General features: G+C 53.5%; 1 protein-coding gene across 6 annotated transcripts; it reads left to right on the plus strand.

Moving 5' to 3' along the window:
- Positions 1-20: 20 nt before the first annotated feature.
- Samd14 (sterile alpha motif domain containing 14) lies at positions 21-16,713 on the plus strand. 6 transcript variants are annotated; one of them, XM_006533011.3, is made up of 10 exons: positions 21-1,202; positions 4,978-5,032; positions 9,987-10,148; positions 10,556-10,844; positions 11,824-11,911; positions 12,012-12,086; positions 12,175-12,334; positions 13,885-14,004; positions 14,086-14,241; positions 15,204-16,713. In XM_006533011.3, exons 2-10 carry the CDS (start codon positions 5,021-5,023, stop codon positions 15,357-15,359), a joined length of 1,218 nt encoding a protein of 405 aa, XP_006533074.1. In that variant the 5' UTR covers positions 21-1,202; positions 4,978-5,020; the 3' UTR covers positions 15,360-16,713. The 6 variants fall into 6 exon arrangements, with proteins under 6 accessions (XP_006533074.1, XP_011247238.1, XP_030101717.1 ...); NM_001364135.1 differs by having other exon boundaries at positions 505-1,202; positions 9,987-10,159; NM_146025.2 differs by having other exon boundaries at positions 505-1,202; positions 9,987-10,153.
- Positions 16,714-16,730: the final 17 nt, after the last annotated feature.

The following is a 16,730-nucleotide window of genomic DNA, read 5'->3' on the forward strand; positions in this document are numbered from 1 at the left end:
AATCTATGTTGGAACTCCTTCCTCCTCGGTTAACCTTTTATTGGGGGGCGGGGCAGGAAGTAATAGAATGAAGTATCAACCCTCCCACCTCAATTTTCTCTACTGGTCCATCCACCCTGCAATGCCCAGGAGTAAGTCTCCCATAGCTTGGCCAGCAGGAGTAGCCACACTTCTCTAGGAATCTTCCCTGTGTCCTTCTCCAGTGCCTCGGGTGCACGCCCCCTCCAGAACTTAAAGAGTCTTTCCCGCTCCTGGGCCCACAGTTCTCAGGCTTGGGAAGTCCCATTTGGCTGAATCAAGACTACACCGGACCACGTCTGTTCTGTTCAACGGCGGTCCCCTTCTGCTTCAGCGCCCCAGGCTGGCCGCTCGCCCGGCAAATGCTTGTTGAATAAGAGAATCAGAAGCCCTCACAGACCCTGCAGAGGAGATGGAAAGCCCCGTGCGTCCTAAGGCGGGACCGCCTCCCTGGTCGCTTCCCTGCCATTCGCGCGCAGACTCCCTAGCGCTGAGACTCCCGCGGTCCGAGAAGTAGCGGCAATTGGGATCCCGGGGCCGGCCGCGGGCACCCGCCGCCTCCTCCCCTCGGTCCTAGCTGCTTCCGCCCCGCCCGCCCTCCTCTTCCCTCCTTCCCTACCGTTCTTTGTCTCCCGGGCGCTCGGCCTCCCCATAAGCGTATCGCCCCCCCCGCCCCCCCCGTCGCCTTATCCCGGGCGACCCCCCACGGACCTAGCCACTGCGACGCTACACAAATCGGCCGGTGGCGCGAGGGTTCGCGACCCCCGGGGTTTGGCGGGGGCGGGGCGGGAGGTGGCGTTCAGGTTCTCTCTCTCTCTCTCTCTCTCTCTCTCTCTCTCTCTCTCTCACACACACACACACACACACACACACACACATACACGTACACGCACGCACACACGGAGCATCCTCCCGTCAGGTTTCCCCGTCCAGCCCCGCCCGCGCCTCCTGCTTCCCGCAGACCTTCTCCCTGCATCCCTACACACCTCGCCTCTCCATTCTTTCCGGGACTCTCCCCGCCGATCCCCCACAACACCCTGGAATGGAGCGACTCCAGCCAGCCCGGAGCCCCCCGCGACCGGGGTGAAAGTCCTTCGCCCCTCTCCTGCCCGGCAGTCGCCCCGAACACCATGGGCCTGAGGGGTTCCCGGGGCGCCGGACGCTGAAAATGACGGATGCTGGAGGTGAGGGGCCGGGTCCCCTAGGGTGGAAGGGGAAGCGTGGCTAGCGACTACTGGACTCAAGGTGGGACCCTCAGTAGGGCTAAATGGATTTAAGCCACAAGGGCCTTTCTTTCTCTATCCCTAGGGAGACCTCACTGGAGGGGGGAGCTGGGCTGTCGGGAGGGAGCAGAAATAGGGTTTGTGTCCCTAATCCCATTTCTCCCGCCTGAGGAAATTAATAAGAGAGAGAGGAGAGAAAGGGAGAGAGAGAGAGAGAGAGAGAGACAGAGAGAGAGAGAGAGAGAGAGAGAAGAGAAGAGAAGAGAAGAGAAGAGAAGAGAAGAGAAGAGAAGAGAAGAGAAGAGAAGAGAAGAGAAGAGAAGAGAAGAGAAGAGAAGAGAAGAGAAGAGGAGAGGAAAGAATGAAGAGAAAAAGAAATAAGAAAAACTGGTGTGGGGGCAGGGGGAGAGGCCTTAACTCCTTCCTATCTGGCAGTTAGACCTATGGGTTGAAGAAACTGTTCTATCCTCTGAGATTGGGGAGAGGGGATTCTATGATAGGTGTAGGTGCACTGTCCATTAACCCCATTTTCTAGGACGCTTGGAAGAGCTGTCAAACTCCTGCGGACAGCTCCAAGCCTGGGGCTGGCTGAAGACTGGGGGCCTGGGAGGGGCTCGGCTCCTTAGCTGCTCTACAACTGCCTCCCCCATCTCCAGCCTGCATGTCAACCACTTCTGGGACTTGTCGGCTCTGTGTGTGTGTGTGTGTGTGTGTGTGTGTGTGTGTGTGTGTGTCTGTGTGTCTGTGTGTGTGTGTGTGTGTGTCTGTGTGTCTGTGTGTCTGTGTGTGTGTGTCTCTTTTCTGACTCCATCTCTCTGTCTCTCTGTCTCTCTGTCTCTCTCCCTCCCCTACTCAGGATCCTTCTCCCTTCTTGCTTGTGGGGCAGGCATTCTGTTCTATTCTCTCACCCCATGATGGGGTGTCAGGGCTACCCAGCTGCTTTCCCTGAGCCTCCTGGGTCTGTTCTTTCTTGATCTTTCTTCCCAGCTCCCAGTGGACACTGCCAGTCTCTCCCTCTGCATCTGCTAGTTCCTCCTTCTGTTCCACCCGCAGGTTGTAGACCTTTTGTTTGGCTTTCTCCTTCCCTTGGGCTCCAGGTAGCTTGGAACTCACCTGCCTTTCCTTTTTCCAGAGAAAGGTCAGAGGTCCCTAATGGTCCTCCAGGAACTGGAAGCTGTTGGGGAAGGGAGTGGTCTGTTGACCAGGGAGCCCAGAGGTTGTCCAAGGGGACAGGTTCATTTGCATCCTTGTGTAGTTAACACTCCTGAGTAAGAGTGTGAGCCAAAGAGGGAAGAGAGGTGAGGTGGGGATTTAATTTTCCTAGGGTGTGTTTTAGGGAGGAGAGAGTTCAGTGACAGGGGCAGGTGACCCGAATACTATGCATCCATGGAGTTTTACATGGGACAGAGCGGGAAGGCTCCCTGACAGTTATGGGAGCTGGCTGTTAAAGATAGAGATGAAGAAAGCAGTTTGTGCTGAATCAGGATGGGCTGAAAGGCTGAGCTGGAGGCCCCAGTCTACCCAAGGGGGCCTAAAATAGGCCTTAGTGCACAGGCTCTCATCACTGGATTGGGACCATCAGGAAAGAACGCAGGCTGGCCTGCTCTGTTTAAGAGAGGAGGTGTCACCACTGTCTGTAGAGAGCAGCCACTCTGATAGGAGAAGCAGCTACTATCCTGAGTCTCCAGTCTGAAGGGAGGGCACATGGCTCATCTGTCAGGGAGAGATAAAACCCACATAGGAAACCAGTAAAGAAACGACAAGGTCTTCATTTCTCAGAATTGGAGTAGCTTTAGACAAATAGGGGCGGCATCCTAGGACAGGGATCTGGAGAAGGGACAGCTGGATCCTAATCAGAGAAAGTTTTGCAATCCAATGATGAGACACTGTTTATGTTGAGGACCGACCTACCTTAATCTGGCCTCTCAGGCCTGGAGAGAATATTCTAGATATTCAGGGGGCTGTTAGTCCCCAGAGTTCAAAAACAGCAAAGGGGTCCCTTGCTGAGACATCCTGGACCTCTCCTGTATGGCATTGTTTGGCTCAGCTCCAAGCATCCCTCTAGCCTAGTGGAGGTGGTTTTAATGCTTGCCTTAATCCCAGCCGGTGCAAACCAGATCCCCCCTCCCTTTACCCCAGCCCTCCCCTGAGAGTACCCTTTCCTCATGAGCAGCGCCAGAACTGCAGATCATGCATTCTGGATAGAGCTGAGAAACAGGAGACAGGGGTCAATGTCAGCATCTACCTCTGAGCTCTTGCATATTAATGTTCACACCTGTAAAGTGGGGATACCAAGATGCTAATAAGCCTAGCAGCTCACAGAGAAATGTCTGTGCAGCGAAAGGAGAGCTAAAGGGCACGTGGTCTGGTCCAGTGCCCTGCCCTTCTCCCAGGAACCATCGTATTAGAAGTAACTGGAGATTGTGTCTCAGCCATTCAGCGGCTCCCTACCCTAGGTTGTCTTCTGTATCAGGCTTCTATCCTGCTAAGAAGCCTGCCTGCCTGCCTACGGTGTTTCTGATGCATTCCCCCTGCTTCCCTTCCTTACCTGCCTGCTCTTCTTTGATTCCAACCACAAACCAAACCAAATGCCCAAACCTAAACATTACAACTCTGCCCATCTACATTCCTTCCCAGAATGCTTTAGAGATGTTCTGCTGTGGAAACTTAATGTCTCGATCCATCTGCAAGTCAAGAACTGTGGGGACTAGCTGGGCGTGGTGGTGCATGCCTTTAATCCCAGCACTTGGGAGGCAGAGGCAGGTGGATTTCTGGGTTCAAGGCCAGCCTGATCTACAGAGTGAGTTTCAGGACAGCCAGGGCTATACAGAGAAACCCTGTCTCAAAAGAAGAAGAAGAAGAAGAAGAAGAAGAAGAAGAAGAAGAAGAAGAAGAAGAAGAAGAAGAAGAAGAAGAAGAAGAAGAAGAAGAAGAAGAAGAAGAGGAAGAGGAAGAGGAAGAGGAAGAGGAAGAGGAAGAGGAAGAGGAAGAGGAAGAGGAAGAGGAAGAGGAAGAGGAAGAGAAAGAAGAAGAAGAAGAACAACAACAACAACAACAACAAACTGTGGAGACTGTGGTTCTGTGGTTCTGTGGACCTGCTGGTGATGCTGGCTTCCTGAATAGTTCAAAACAGCAGGTGGTGAGGGCCCTGGCAACTGAGGAAGAACTGATAGATACAAAGATGGGTAGAGACATGGACATAATAGATGTTGGATCGGTAGGGTACACAGTGGGAGGGAGGGTGGAGGGAGGACAAGCAGGTAGATAAAAAAGGTTGGTAGGTAAATGGATGCAAGAGCCTGGGTTTTAAATCTGGATTTGCCATAAATTGCCTCGAGATCTTGGGCCATCCACTCCCTCTTCCGTTTCTGTGTAAAATGAGAGATCTGGATTTAATCGTTTCCATGACTTCTAGATTGATGCGGGATACTTAGTGATGATGGAGGCTTTTAGGAAATGCTAGTGATTGGAGGGCCTTATGCAATGCAGGGACTGATGTAGCTGGTCCCAGCTCACAGAAGCTGGCTATGGCTTGATTGGCTTTGCTATCTATGGCTTTCCGGATTCTGTCTCCTGCCTCTGCCCCCACGGGCTTCTCTTCCAAGGGCCAGAGAAAGAGGACAGTGGGTGGGCAGGAAGCTAAAAGCTATTGACTCTTTACTGCCACAGCCAACTGGAGCCATTTATCCAAGATAATCTCTCTCTCTCTTTCTCTCTCTCTCTCTGTCCTTCCCAGCTCTCTTGAGTCATGGCTTCCTCAAAGCTCCGAGAACCTGTGGATGAAGTTTTTGGTAAGTTCTGTGTGACTCTGTGTCTAGCAGTAGACTTAGCCGTGGAGCCCCTCCTTTGAGTGTAGTGGGCATTGCGCGGGGAAGGGCAGATAGGGCACTTAGGGTTCTTCAGTACATGGTGTACGAGTGATCTCACATGCAGCGTATCATTTAATTCTCAATGTTAGATGTACAGAGAAGGGGTGTAAGGTGCAGATGCTGATGTGACCTGCCGTAAAGATCACAGGGAGGTAGGCTGGTAAGATGGTGCAGCCATTAAAGGCATTAGCTGTGCGACCTGAGTTGATTCCCACTCACATAAAGGTGAAAGAAAAGACTCAGCTCCACAAAGTTACCCTCTGACCTCCACATGTGTGTTCTGACGTGCACACCCCTATTCACACATCATGGTCACAGTCACACACATGCGCGCACACACTAATTATAAAAATAATATTTTTAAAAATAGCATGAAAGTGTGAAGACTTGAGTTCAATCACAAACACCCACATAAAAACTGGGCATAAGGTGTGTGTGGAGCATGCTTGTAATTCCTGTACTTGGGAGGCAGAGGCAGCCGGGTTTCTGAGTTCGAGGCCAGCCTGGTCTACAGAGTGAGTTCCAGGACAGCCGGGGCCACACAGAGAAACCCTGTCCTGACCTCAGGTGGAGAGGGATTGAAGCCACCAACCTCTGACTTCTATGCACACATGCATAGACACTCATGCATGTATATACATGAATAAATATGAATGAATAAATAAAGCACATGGCAAATTAGTGGCAGAATTGAGAACCCTAGAGAGCCGGGCTCCCAGCCCTTAGTCACTGGGCTAATCCTCTGTATACTCCAGTTCAGACACGCCTTACGTTTTCTCCAAGTCACACATATAATAAGTGCCTGAGATCTCATCCTTCACACACACACACACACACACACACACACACACACACACACACACCCCTCCATGCCTTCGGCATCCACTGGGGTCTGTGTACACACTGTCATTTTGAGAGATCACCCCACCAGGGCAGAGCTGTCTGCAGACTGTGTGGCTGTGTTCTGGAAAAGCTGTCCCTACAGCTTGATTTCAGTGAATGATTCCTGGGTACAACTCCGAGGGGCTCCTACCCATGGGATGCCACAGGACCCCCGGCTTCTGCCTTCTCCCATCTCTGCCTTTTCCTCTTCTCTTCCCTCCTATCATCACCACTGGTCCTGGTCCCTGCTAGTATGGTTACCTCAGTCCCTTTGGGAACACTGCTCCCTGGCACAGCCTCTACCCCCTCCCCCAACACTTCCTTATCTCTTAGGCTGGCTCTACACAGGTCCAGCCTAACCTTGGCAGGCCCATAGAGGTGAGCTTCTCTTGTTGGGGGGAAGGCTTTTCTTTCTCCTTTGACCCTCATCTCCTACCCCAGGCTCCTCACCAATCCTTGCTTGTTTTCCTCCTGTCTGCTGAGGTAGCTAGGCGCTGCCTGGAGTGCTTCCTCTTAGGAAGATAATTAAGTATTCATCTCTCCCACCACCCAGGACTCAGAGGGGGAGGCAGGGAAGGGCAGAGATGGAAAAGGGGTTTAGGGGGCCCTGGTTAGCCTGGCCCCACCTTGCCTTGTACCCCCAGTTCCCCAGGAGACCCCTTGCTCTCCACACTGTGGGTGATACCCATTTTGCCATGTGAAGCAAGGCATCACCCTGGTGGAAATGGCTGGATACTGGCTGGGTTCCAGAAGCGGAGAGGAGGTCAGAGCACTGGCCCAGGGGCCAGGAGACCTGGAGACCACGTTGACTCCCTCCACACAGCTGATCAAACCTCTCTTCTCTGAGTTCAGTTTCTCCACCCAGTAAATGACGGCTTAGACTCCATGTTGCCTCCTTCCCTGTTCAGAAAGGTCACAGCTGATCTGTTTGCTGTCTCCAAACAAGTCAGACTGCCTGTCTCTGACCCTAGCTAGCTCTTACCAGCTCTATGCTCTTGGGCAAATTAAGGCTGCCCTGGGGATCCCAAATCCCATCTTCCAAGATTGTAGGAGGTTTCAGTGACCGGTAATTGTGAAGCACTTAGAGCGGTGTGAGCTCTTACTGGCTCCTGGCTGCTTCCAGGGGCACTAGGAAGTTCTTCATCAGAAGTGAATTCAGGGAGCTACATCTGGATCCAAAAGAGCAGTAGCTGTCCCCTCCCACCCCTCACCACACCCTTAGACAGTTGCCATGGCCTCCGAGTTGACTTCCATCTTCAACCAGGCTGTTCCCTAACGCCTAACACCCAGAGCTGTACCATGCCCTCTCCTGAGAGAATCTCCTGGTTCTGTTTACAGCCCCAGCTCTGTATGGCTACCGGATGGGAGGCAGGAGCCCTGGTCGATATCGTTTCCTTGTTCATTCGGGATAGCTCCTTATGTGCCCTTTTCTTTTTTCCCTTCTTTCTGTTTGTTTGCTTTCATTATTTTTGTTGTTGGGTTTTGTTTGTTTGTGTTTTTGAGACAGGGCTTCTCTCTGTAGCCTTGGCTTTCCTGGAACTCACTCCATAGACAAGGCTGGCCTCGAACTTAGGGATCCACCTGCCTCTGCCTCCTGAGTGCTGGGATTAAAGGCGTGTGTGTGCTGCCGCCACCACCACCACCACCACCACCACCACCACCAGGCCCCTTTCTTCCTTTAAAAGAGAGTATGCTAGGCACCTGTTATGCGCTAGTCACAAACCGAAAACTCGATCCTTAAGGAGCCGACAGTTTAATAGATGGAAAGAGGCAAAAGACTTAAATGACAAAGGCATTCAGAATGCTGGAGAGTGACACACGGTATAAGAAACAACAGGAACGGTCCTTTGGAGTATATGGAGGGGAGTCGCATGTGCAAAGGCTGGGAGGTACAGGCTGGGAGGAGGGGATGGAGGCAGACGCTCAGAGATATAAGTGGGGCACAGACAGCCACTGGGGGGGGGGGCTGGCTCTGATTCTGCCTGAGATGGCTCTGAGCAGGGGACTGACAGCGTTGACACATCAAATCAGGATCACTCTGGCTGCTGTGTTGAAAATCCTCTAAGTGGGAAAGGGGAGAGGAGGCAAGAGAACAGCAGAGACCTAGTCCCCCCATCCCTCGCTCCTCCCTCCCCTTCCTCCCTCCCTCCCCTGTCCACTATGTGCACATGTATTCATGTGTATTCTCACTCATAAACAATATTTCACTGACAAAGCCTAAGAGCTTGGGCTGTAGAGTGGGCAGTTTAGAGCAGGCAATGCTCTTGTTACAGGATCCAAATTCAGTTCCTAGTACCCACCATCTGGCAACTCACAACAGCCTGTAACTCCACCTCTAGGGGATCCGAGACCCTTTTCTGAACCGTGAGGCTATCTGCAGTCTAATGTATACATGCCCCCCCCCCCATACACAAAGCTTAATAATAACAATACCCTCGGACATTCTCAGAAGTAGAGAGAAAAGCACAGTGCACCTTATGTAGTTGCTCAGGGAACAGGATTTAGGAGGGCTGAAGGGAGAAGGGTAGCTCAGAGCTGTCTAACCTGGGCAGATAGACCATTGGTCTAGGGGGCAAGATGCCTGATGATTAAAGAGCAAGCCAATGAGGGAAGGAGGGAGGGAGGGAAGGAGAGAGAGAGGGAGAGGGAGAGGGAGAGGGAGAGGGAGAGGGAGAGGGAGAGGGAGAGGGAGAGGAAGAGGGAGAGGGAGAGGGAGAGAGTCTTGGCTGTCCTAGAACTTGCTCTGTAGAGCAGGCTGAATTTGAACACAGAGATCTACCTGCTTCTGCCTTTCTGGGATTAAAGGCATGCACCACCATGTAGGGCTCTGATGGGTGGTGTTTGGCTGAGGCACTGGGGGGCTCTGGTTTGGGGGTTTCCTGGCGGCTGCTTCTGGGCTTAGGCTTGGCATTTAGTGGAGAAGTCTGGGCTGGGAATAGACAAAGTGGCCATTGAACAAGGGTGCCTTTGGGATGTCTACAGACGGGAGAGGAGCAGGCAAGACAGAGGGTTGGAAGGATGGAGTGGGGTCCCAGAGATATTAAGAGAGGATCGAACAGGAAGGTCTTGACCCATCCTGAAGCCTGGGGAGACCTCAATGCCGATGTCAGGGCCAGACCAAGGCCAGTGCTGCCTAACTGGGCAGGTGACAAAAGTGCATGTGAGCTTTCCTCACTCCCAGCAGGGCTCCTCCTCCTCCTCCTCCTCCTCCTCTTCCTCTTCCTCCTCCTCCTCCTCCTCCTCCTCTTCCTCCTTCTCCCAGTCCTCGAAGGACTTGGCACTGCGCTGCAGAGTCCAGGACCCAAGAAACAAGTTGCAGGGGCCTGTGGGAACTTTGCTCCTGGGTCTGACACTGGTGTGTGGTCACGAATAACACAGCTATCCTTAAATACAGCCTTGAGTGTGGCACAGCAAGACAGTGTCACCAGGAGGGACTGTTCCTAGAGTCACACTCCAGATGATACACTGTCACTAGTCAGTGGCTCCAGTTGTGACTTGCCTTCTTTGATCCTAGTTGGCTCAGCTATGAACCATGGCCCAGATGCTGTGACCCTCACCCCCAACCCAGGTAGCTCTAAGGAGGAAAGTGAGGTGTATAGCATTGGGTACATGAAGATGCCTCTTCATCCACCTGGTCTCCACTGCTTTTCCAATCCACTGGGGAGTACCTATTTCCACAGAGCTATTTCCTGCCACCCAGGGGTTCCATCTCTACTTCTTACTTCCCACCCATTCCAATAGTTTGCCAACTCTTACTCAAACTTTAGGATCCAGGTGGGTGTGCCTCCTCTTACCCCTGTTTCTGTGAGTGTCTGCACATAGGCCAGCCATGCCCACAGGAGGACCTGGGATGATAGCAGGTGGGGTTATGAGCCCAGCCCAACTGTGGGGCACCCACATTTCAACCCACAAGCACAGTAGGTGGTACTCCCAAGCACCAGTTAAATGACTGGGATGTTGGCCCATCTGAGGTGGCTCTGGTCTCCGTTTGCAGACCTGGACTTGGCTGTACCAGAGACCACCAGACTGGACAGCAGCTTACACAAAGCCAGGGCTCAACTGCTGGCCAAGGGCCGGAGACACCGGCCTTCCCGTTCCAGGCTACGAGACAGTGCCAGCTCTGCCGAGGACGGTGAAGGCTCTGATGGGCCCGGAGGCAAGGTTGGGGTAACATACACACACCAACATCCTACCCCTGGACCATACCCCCTCCCTCACGCTTCCAGGGAAGTGTGTGCCCCCGGAGATGCTCCCAAAGATCAGTTAGCAGTTCACTTCTGGCTCCTGTACCTCTGTACAGGAAAAGGGATTGTTAGCCCATTTTACAGATGAAGCTGAGACCAGAAGGTTCGGGAAGTCCCATTAACTGTGGGATGTGCAAATGAAGCAGGATGTCTTCACTTCTTGTGAGAATCCATTTCTCCAGCCCCGGGTCCCAGAATACCTGCTCTCCAGACCCCAAGAAACAGAGCTTCCTTGGCGCTCCTGTACAGCCGATGGGGGAAACTGGCCTCCATCCTCTGGGAAGTCAGGGGGGACGCTGAACCGCTGCCCCTCTTCTAGGTGACCGACGGCTGCGGTAGCCCGCTGCACCGGCTGCGCTCGCCTCTACATTCGGGTCCAGGCTCCCCAGCCAGTGGATCTTTCTGCCTGGAGCCCCCGGGCTTGAGGCGCAGTCTGGATGAGGACGAACCGCCGCCCTCGCCACTCGCTCGGTACCGGCCCCTGCACAACGCCGCCTCGCATGAGGGCCTGGCCGCCACCTCCGGCTCGCCACCACGCTCTGCACCCTCCTCCGACAGCTCCCCCAGCTTCGTGCGTCGTTACCCTCGAGCAGAGCCGCACAGCGAAGGTGAGCTCGGTAGGCGCGGCGCTGCCTGCCAACGAGCATCGAGCATCAGAATCGCAGCTAGGCCAGGCAGTTGGGGTAATACAGGGGAGACAGAAGGCTGGCTGGCCATCAGGTTCCCTTCTTCATTTACAGAAGCTTACTATATGCCAGACACCGCTGTGCCCATACAGAGAATAGAGACAGCCCTTGGCCTCTGGGGACGTGTAGCTTAGGAAAGAAACAACCAAATCACCCCATAATTACCGTATAGGTACAAGCTGTAATAAAAGCTATGCAGGAAATATGCACAGTTGTTAAGTGTCCTCACCTGACTGGAAATGCTTCCCTGAGGAGGCAACATTTGAGCCGAGATTGAAAGACTGGTTAGAAAACGGTCAAGATAAAGTCAGTAGTATGCCTAGCAGGCAGGAAACATGACAGAATACCAGATATGGTCATGTACCCTGGTTTTCAGTACTCAGGAGGCGAATACAGGAGAGTCAGAAGTCCAAGGCCACATAGGGAGCTCCAGAGACCCTGTCTCAAAAAAAGAACTAATTAATACTAATACCTTTGGCTGGGTGGTAGTGGTACATATCTTTAATCCCAGCCCTTAGGAGGCAAGAGGCAAGTGGATCTCTGAGTTTGAGGCCAGCCTGGTCTACAGAGTGAGTTCTAGGACAGCTAAGGTAACACAGAGAAACCCTGTCTCAAAACAACAGCAACAAAACCAAAACGGTCCTGCCTTCTCAGATGTAAAGTGCTTTTACAGTTTGTAAAAGGCAAAAGCCTAGGCTCCCATTAGATACTGTAAAATTGGCTCATCTCTGCTTGAAATAAGACACACAGACAGTGTCTTATCCTGGGTCACACAGCTAATGAAGAACCCTAGGGCCAAATGGCCTAATTCTACGTCAAGAAATGTCTACCCGACACAGGCGGCGGCAGGAGGCCAGCAGACCATTGCGTTAGCTGTTTTCCTCCCCTTCTCTTTCTAAAGATGACAGCCGGGATGCCAGCCCCCCTGAGCCTGCCAGCCCCACCATCGGCTTGGACAAGAAGACTCGCAGGAAATTCCTGGACCTGGGGTGAGTGGGGACAGATATTGCAAGTGTCCTTGGAGCTGTTGGGGTCAGAGCATCACAGTGGGCAGGTATGCCCTACTTCTCCCCCCCTGCCTCCTTCCAGGGTCACTCTCCGCCGAGCATCCACCAGCAGGAGCAGGAAGGAGAAGGGTAGCAACCGCCTGTCCATGGGCAGCAGGTGAGAGGTCCCCATGGCACCCACCCGCCCACCCACAGCTCCCACCCACTCCTGGTCACCCACACCATGCTGGATGCTTTCTCCACAGGGAGTCTGTAGAAGGTTCTGGAAGGACAGGAAGCTCCCCGTTCCTGCCCTTTTCCTGGTTCACGGACAGCGGCAAGGGCTCTGCTTCCTCGGGGAGTACCACCTCCCCGACCTGTTCCCCCAAACACGAGGGCTTCAGCCCCAAGAAGTCAGCTTCCCAGGTAAGCCCAGGTCTTCATTCCTTCTTTTTCTCCTTCCTTCTTCTCATCTATCCTTCCCTCCCTTCTTTCTTTTTCCCTGCTGAGGCAGTCTTACTCTGTAGCCCAGGCTGGCCTGGAACTACACAGCCTCTTGCCTTAGCCTTCTGTGTGCTGGGACTAGAAGAATGTGCCATCCTTCCCAGTGTAACCCCGGGACGTTCTTGCCCCACACTGGCTTCTAGGCTCAGGACAAGAACATACTTCATCGTGGCTTGGACTGGGACCCAGGTTTTTCTGGGACCCATAGTGTCCCTCTACAGAGCTGCCTGGTGACTCATGGCTTGCTTCTACTCTCTGGCTTCATTCAGTCATGCCTCGTGCGTTCGTACCCATTCGTATTTCATGTGTTTATACTGCTCCCTATACTCAGAACTCCTGTGGGAACACTGAGGCCCTCCACTGCTCACTCAGTCTGAGGAGCCCTTCTTCTTACTGTTCTGCCTGAGTCAGGTCTGGACTGTGCAGTGCCATCAAGAGCTGGCCATGTGCATGATGGGAAGTCTTGGAGATAGCGGAGATGAGCAGGACCCCCACGTAGTCTTCTGAAAGCTCCAGACCCTAGGCGATAGGAACCATCAACACAACCAATACTAATGTCTCCTTATGTTCACAAAGACCACTATTGTCTGTGGCTTTAACTGTGACTTAGGCAAGGTAGTCATTATTATCTGCATTGTACAGATAAGCAAATGAGGTTTGGGGAAAAGGGGACTCACCCACAGATGTGCACAGCTGTGTATGGTGCTGGGGCTTAGGGGAATCAGAAATCGTGGGATTCAGGGGAAAGGCCCGTCTGATGTGCAGCTTTAGTCTATAACCACCTGATAGTCTTCCTCAGTCCCTCCCTTTGTGCTGGTCCCAAGGGACACCATGCTGAGAGAGAGACAGCCCAAGTCCTCACAGAGATTCAAGGCCATTTGGGGGTACCCACCAGCCAGGATGCAAGAGTTCTAGGAGAAGGATTCTTTTGTAAAAGACTTATTTACGTATTATGTAAACAAGTGTTCTGCCTGCGTGTATGCCTGCAGGCCAGAAGAGGGCGCCAGATCTCCTTATAGACGGTTCTGAGCCACCATAGGGTTGCTGGGAATTGAACTCAAGACCTCTGGAAGAGCAGCCAGTGCTCTTAATGTAACCCGTGAGCCATCCCTCCAGCCCAGGAGAAGAATTGTTATGTAACAGGGACACAAGACCTAGCCTGGGGGGAGGGATTCTGGTAAGCTGCCTATAGGGAACAGCACCTAGCCCCCTCCATTCCTCTTCATCCATCAGCCTAACTTAATGCTAGGACTATGTCCTCTAGGTAGTCCGCTCCCTCCTAGAGGGCTCAGGTTCTGATATGTCACTTCAGTCATCACAGCCTGTGTCTGGCTGTCTAGTTCTGAGTTCCTGGTCCTGGAGCATTGAACGGCTGCTGGTGCCTAGTGTAGTATTTCAGCTTGCTCTGGTCAGGTGATGGGCTTGGGGTGGGAGGTGGACTTACTTCTCGGCACACGTCCCTTTCCATGTAGGAATCTACCCTGAGCGATGACTCCACACCCCCCAGCAGCAGCCCCAAGATCCCCGGTGGTCCTCGACAGGAGACCAAGTGTTCCTATCCCTACCACACGCTGTCCCAGTCTTCGGATGAGGTGAGTGAGGCTGGCCTTTGTGCCTGCTGGGGGGGACCCAGCCGCAGGCCAGGCTTCCTGTACTCTCCCCATCTCTATCAGTTCCTGGATGAGTCCCTCCCTGCCGTACAACACTGGACCAGCCAGCAGGTGGGCCAGTGGCTACACAGCCTCAACCTGGAGCAGTATGCTGCCGAGTTTGCTGCCCGGCAGGTGGATGGGCCGCAGCTCCTGCAGCTGGACGGAAGCAAACTGAAGGTGGGTCAGAGTGCAGAGGTGATGATCTTTCAGATTGAGATAGCTTTTAGGGACAGAAATCACCCTTTGTCCTGACTTTTGACCCTGACTTACCTCCTGGACTGACCTGGCATTGGCTCTCCCTGTGTAGCCTCTGACCCGGTGTCTGACCTCTATGCAAGGTACTCCTTTCGCAGTGTAGTACAACACCTCCATCTGACTTGAAACTCAAGCCTAATCGCTTCTATCTGACCTTCTAGCTCCAGCCCGGGTCTTTGGGCTGACCTTGATCTTTGGACTACCATCAAGGCCACTTTCTTGGCCAGCTCCATCCCATATTCATTCTCAGATCCTGGATACCACCAGGCTCTGGCGTGCTAAGTGGACAGTGTGGAGAGGTGGCCTCCAATATCTGCAGGTTCCTGGGACTGAGGGAGAGAGAGCCCCATAGGAACTCTCTTATTTATTTATTTATTTATTTATTTATTTATTTATTTATTTATTTATTATATGTAAGTACACTGTAGCTGTCTTCAGACACTCCAGAAGAGGGCATCAGATTTCGTTACGGATGGTTGTGAGCCACCATGTGGTTGTTGGGATTTGAACTCAGGGCGTTTGGAAGAACAGTCGGCGCTCTTAACGGCTGAGCCATCTCACCAGCCCCCCATAGGAACTCTTGAAACGGGAAGGGACCTAGCCGATAAGCCACTTGACCTTGAACAAGTCACTCTTCACTCTGAGGACCTCAGAGGTTGAGCAGGATCATACTAAGGCTGAAATCCTAGGTTAAGGATCTGGCGCCAAGGACGGGGTCGCAAATGGCCTAGTGCCAGAGAGTTGTCATCTCTGACCACTTGCAAGCCATTCCTCCTACCTTGGGACCCCGATCCCTAGGCAAAGGCCAGACTTCCGAGCAGACTCTAGTGGGTCTGTGGGGCAGCGTTCTAGGCCTCTTTCCTTCATTCTGGATTTCTTCCCAGAGCCTGGGGCTCAGCAATTCGCATGACCGAGCACTGGTGAAGCGGAAGTTGAAGGAGCTGGCAGCGGCTGCTGAGAAGGAACGGAAGGCGCAGGAGAAGACCGCAAAGCAGCGGGAGAAGCTGCGGCGCCGCGAGAACGATGCCAAGAAGAGCTAGGGATGGCTGGCGGGGCTGGCACCCCGGCGCACTTGCAGCCACCTACATGGGCCTCACCAGGGAGGCAGGGTCCAGGCACCAGGCTCTCGGAGCACGCGGCCCCCCTCTCACCCTGTTTGGACTGAGTCCTCTGGAGGGAGACCCCAGGGGGGAGGGCCCAGTAATAAACCCAATTTCGAGGACTTGTTTGGCGCAGACTTCCAGGGGGAAGCAGGTGGCAGATGAAGAGGGCAGAGGCCAGGAATGCAGCAAACGCGGAGCCCAGAGGAGCCTGGTTCAGGTGGAACCTCCGCCCTCTGACTAGAGTGGTCCGAGCAGGAAGAAATCTAGCAGGAGAGGCCCTACCATGGCCAGGATTCCTAGGTTTAGAGAGTAGCCTGGGCAACCCGACTGGAGACAGGAGACAGCTGTGTCTCCTCACCTTTTGAAGGTGGCTGTGTGGTGGGAGAACAGATCTCCCCAGAGAGGCCAGTGGGCAGTGCCAGTAGCACTCAGGGTGGATTCCCAGACACCTCCTCAGAGGAGAGAGAGAGCAGGGCAGGATAAGCTGGCCTCTGTAAGGAAGGCAGAGGGGGAGAAGGGAGCTCTCACTCACTCTCTCTCTCTTCCCCTCCCTCACCTGCAGGTTCCAGCACACAGGTCTGCTCCTCTCCCATTGAGTCCCTTTCGCAGAGCTAAAATCCACTTCTTCGGAGAGTACTTGAGCCTTCGAGGGCAGGAAAAATTGAGAGCTGTTGGGGACACGGGTCACTCCCCCAACTAGTGTCTAGATGGTGAAGAGGCACACCCTAAGTGTGGCCTGCATGCTGCCAGATTGAAAGGGTCCATCAGCTTCCCTGGTGCCCTGGGTGTGTCAAGGCCTCAGAGGCCTGGGGCGGATGGACAGACACTGCTGGCTTAGGTTTGCTAGGCTACAGAGGGGGACTGGGCCAGCCCCGCGTGGGACTGGCACATGTCCTTTGTAGGGCGTGTTCAGAGATAGAGGGTCCAGGTGCAATGCTGACCCAGCTTCTTGGGTGCTGGTCAGTTACTACTAGGCCCAGGTTTTAGATGACAAACCCCCACCCCTCCCAGTTTCCTGGAGAGGTGAACAGGACCTGCATGTTAACTCCCTCTCTCCTGCCTGGGAAAGTGGCTGAAGGCCAGGGCCCTATGTTTGTGCTCAGTCACCTTCACTGGAAGAGGGGGCCTCATAGGGAAAACTAAGGTATCGGGGCACTGGCACTTCCTAGACTGGGTGGGGAGGGTGGAGGCTCTACTGTCCCCGAAGCCGTGAAGAGCCAAGTGTGCCCACCTGCATGTGAAGGGGGAAGATGGCTATCAACTTCTTTCAATAAATACTTACCACACACCAGTGATCTTCTTGTCTGG

This window comes from Mus musculus, chromosome 11 (assembly GCF_000001635.26).
Source record: "Mus musculus strain C57BL/6J chromosome 11, GRCm38.p6 C57BL/6J".
NCBI lineage: Eukaryota > Metazoa > Chordata > Mammalia > Rodentia > Muridae > Mus > Mus musculus.

Excerpts from the sequence above, each read along its gene's own strand:
- Samd14 (NM_001364135.1), top strand. The coding sequence starts at position 4,990 with ATGGCTTCCTCAAAGCTCCGAGAACCTGTGGATGAAGTTTTTG. Across the intron at positions 11,912-12,011 it reads AGGAAATTCCTGGACCTGGG|GGTCACTCTCCGCCGAGCAT; the intron begins GTGAGTGGGGAC and ends GCCTCCTTCCAG. Across the intron at positions 12,335-13,884 it reads CCAAGAAGTCAGCTTCCCAG|GAATCTACCCTGAGCGATGA; the intron begins GTAAGCCCAGGT and ends CTTTCCATGTAG.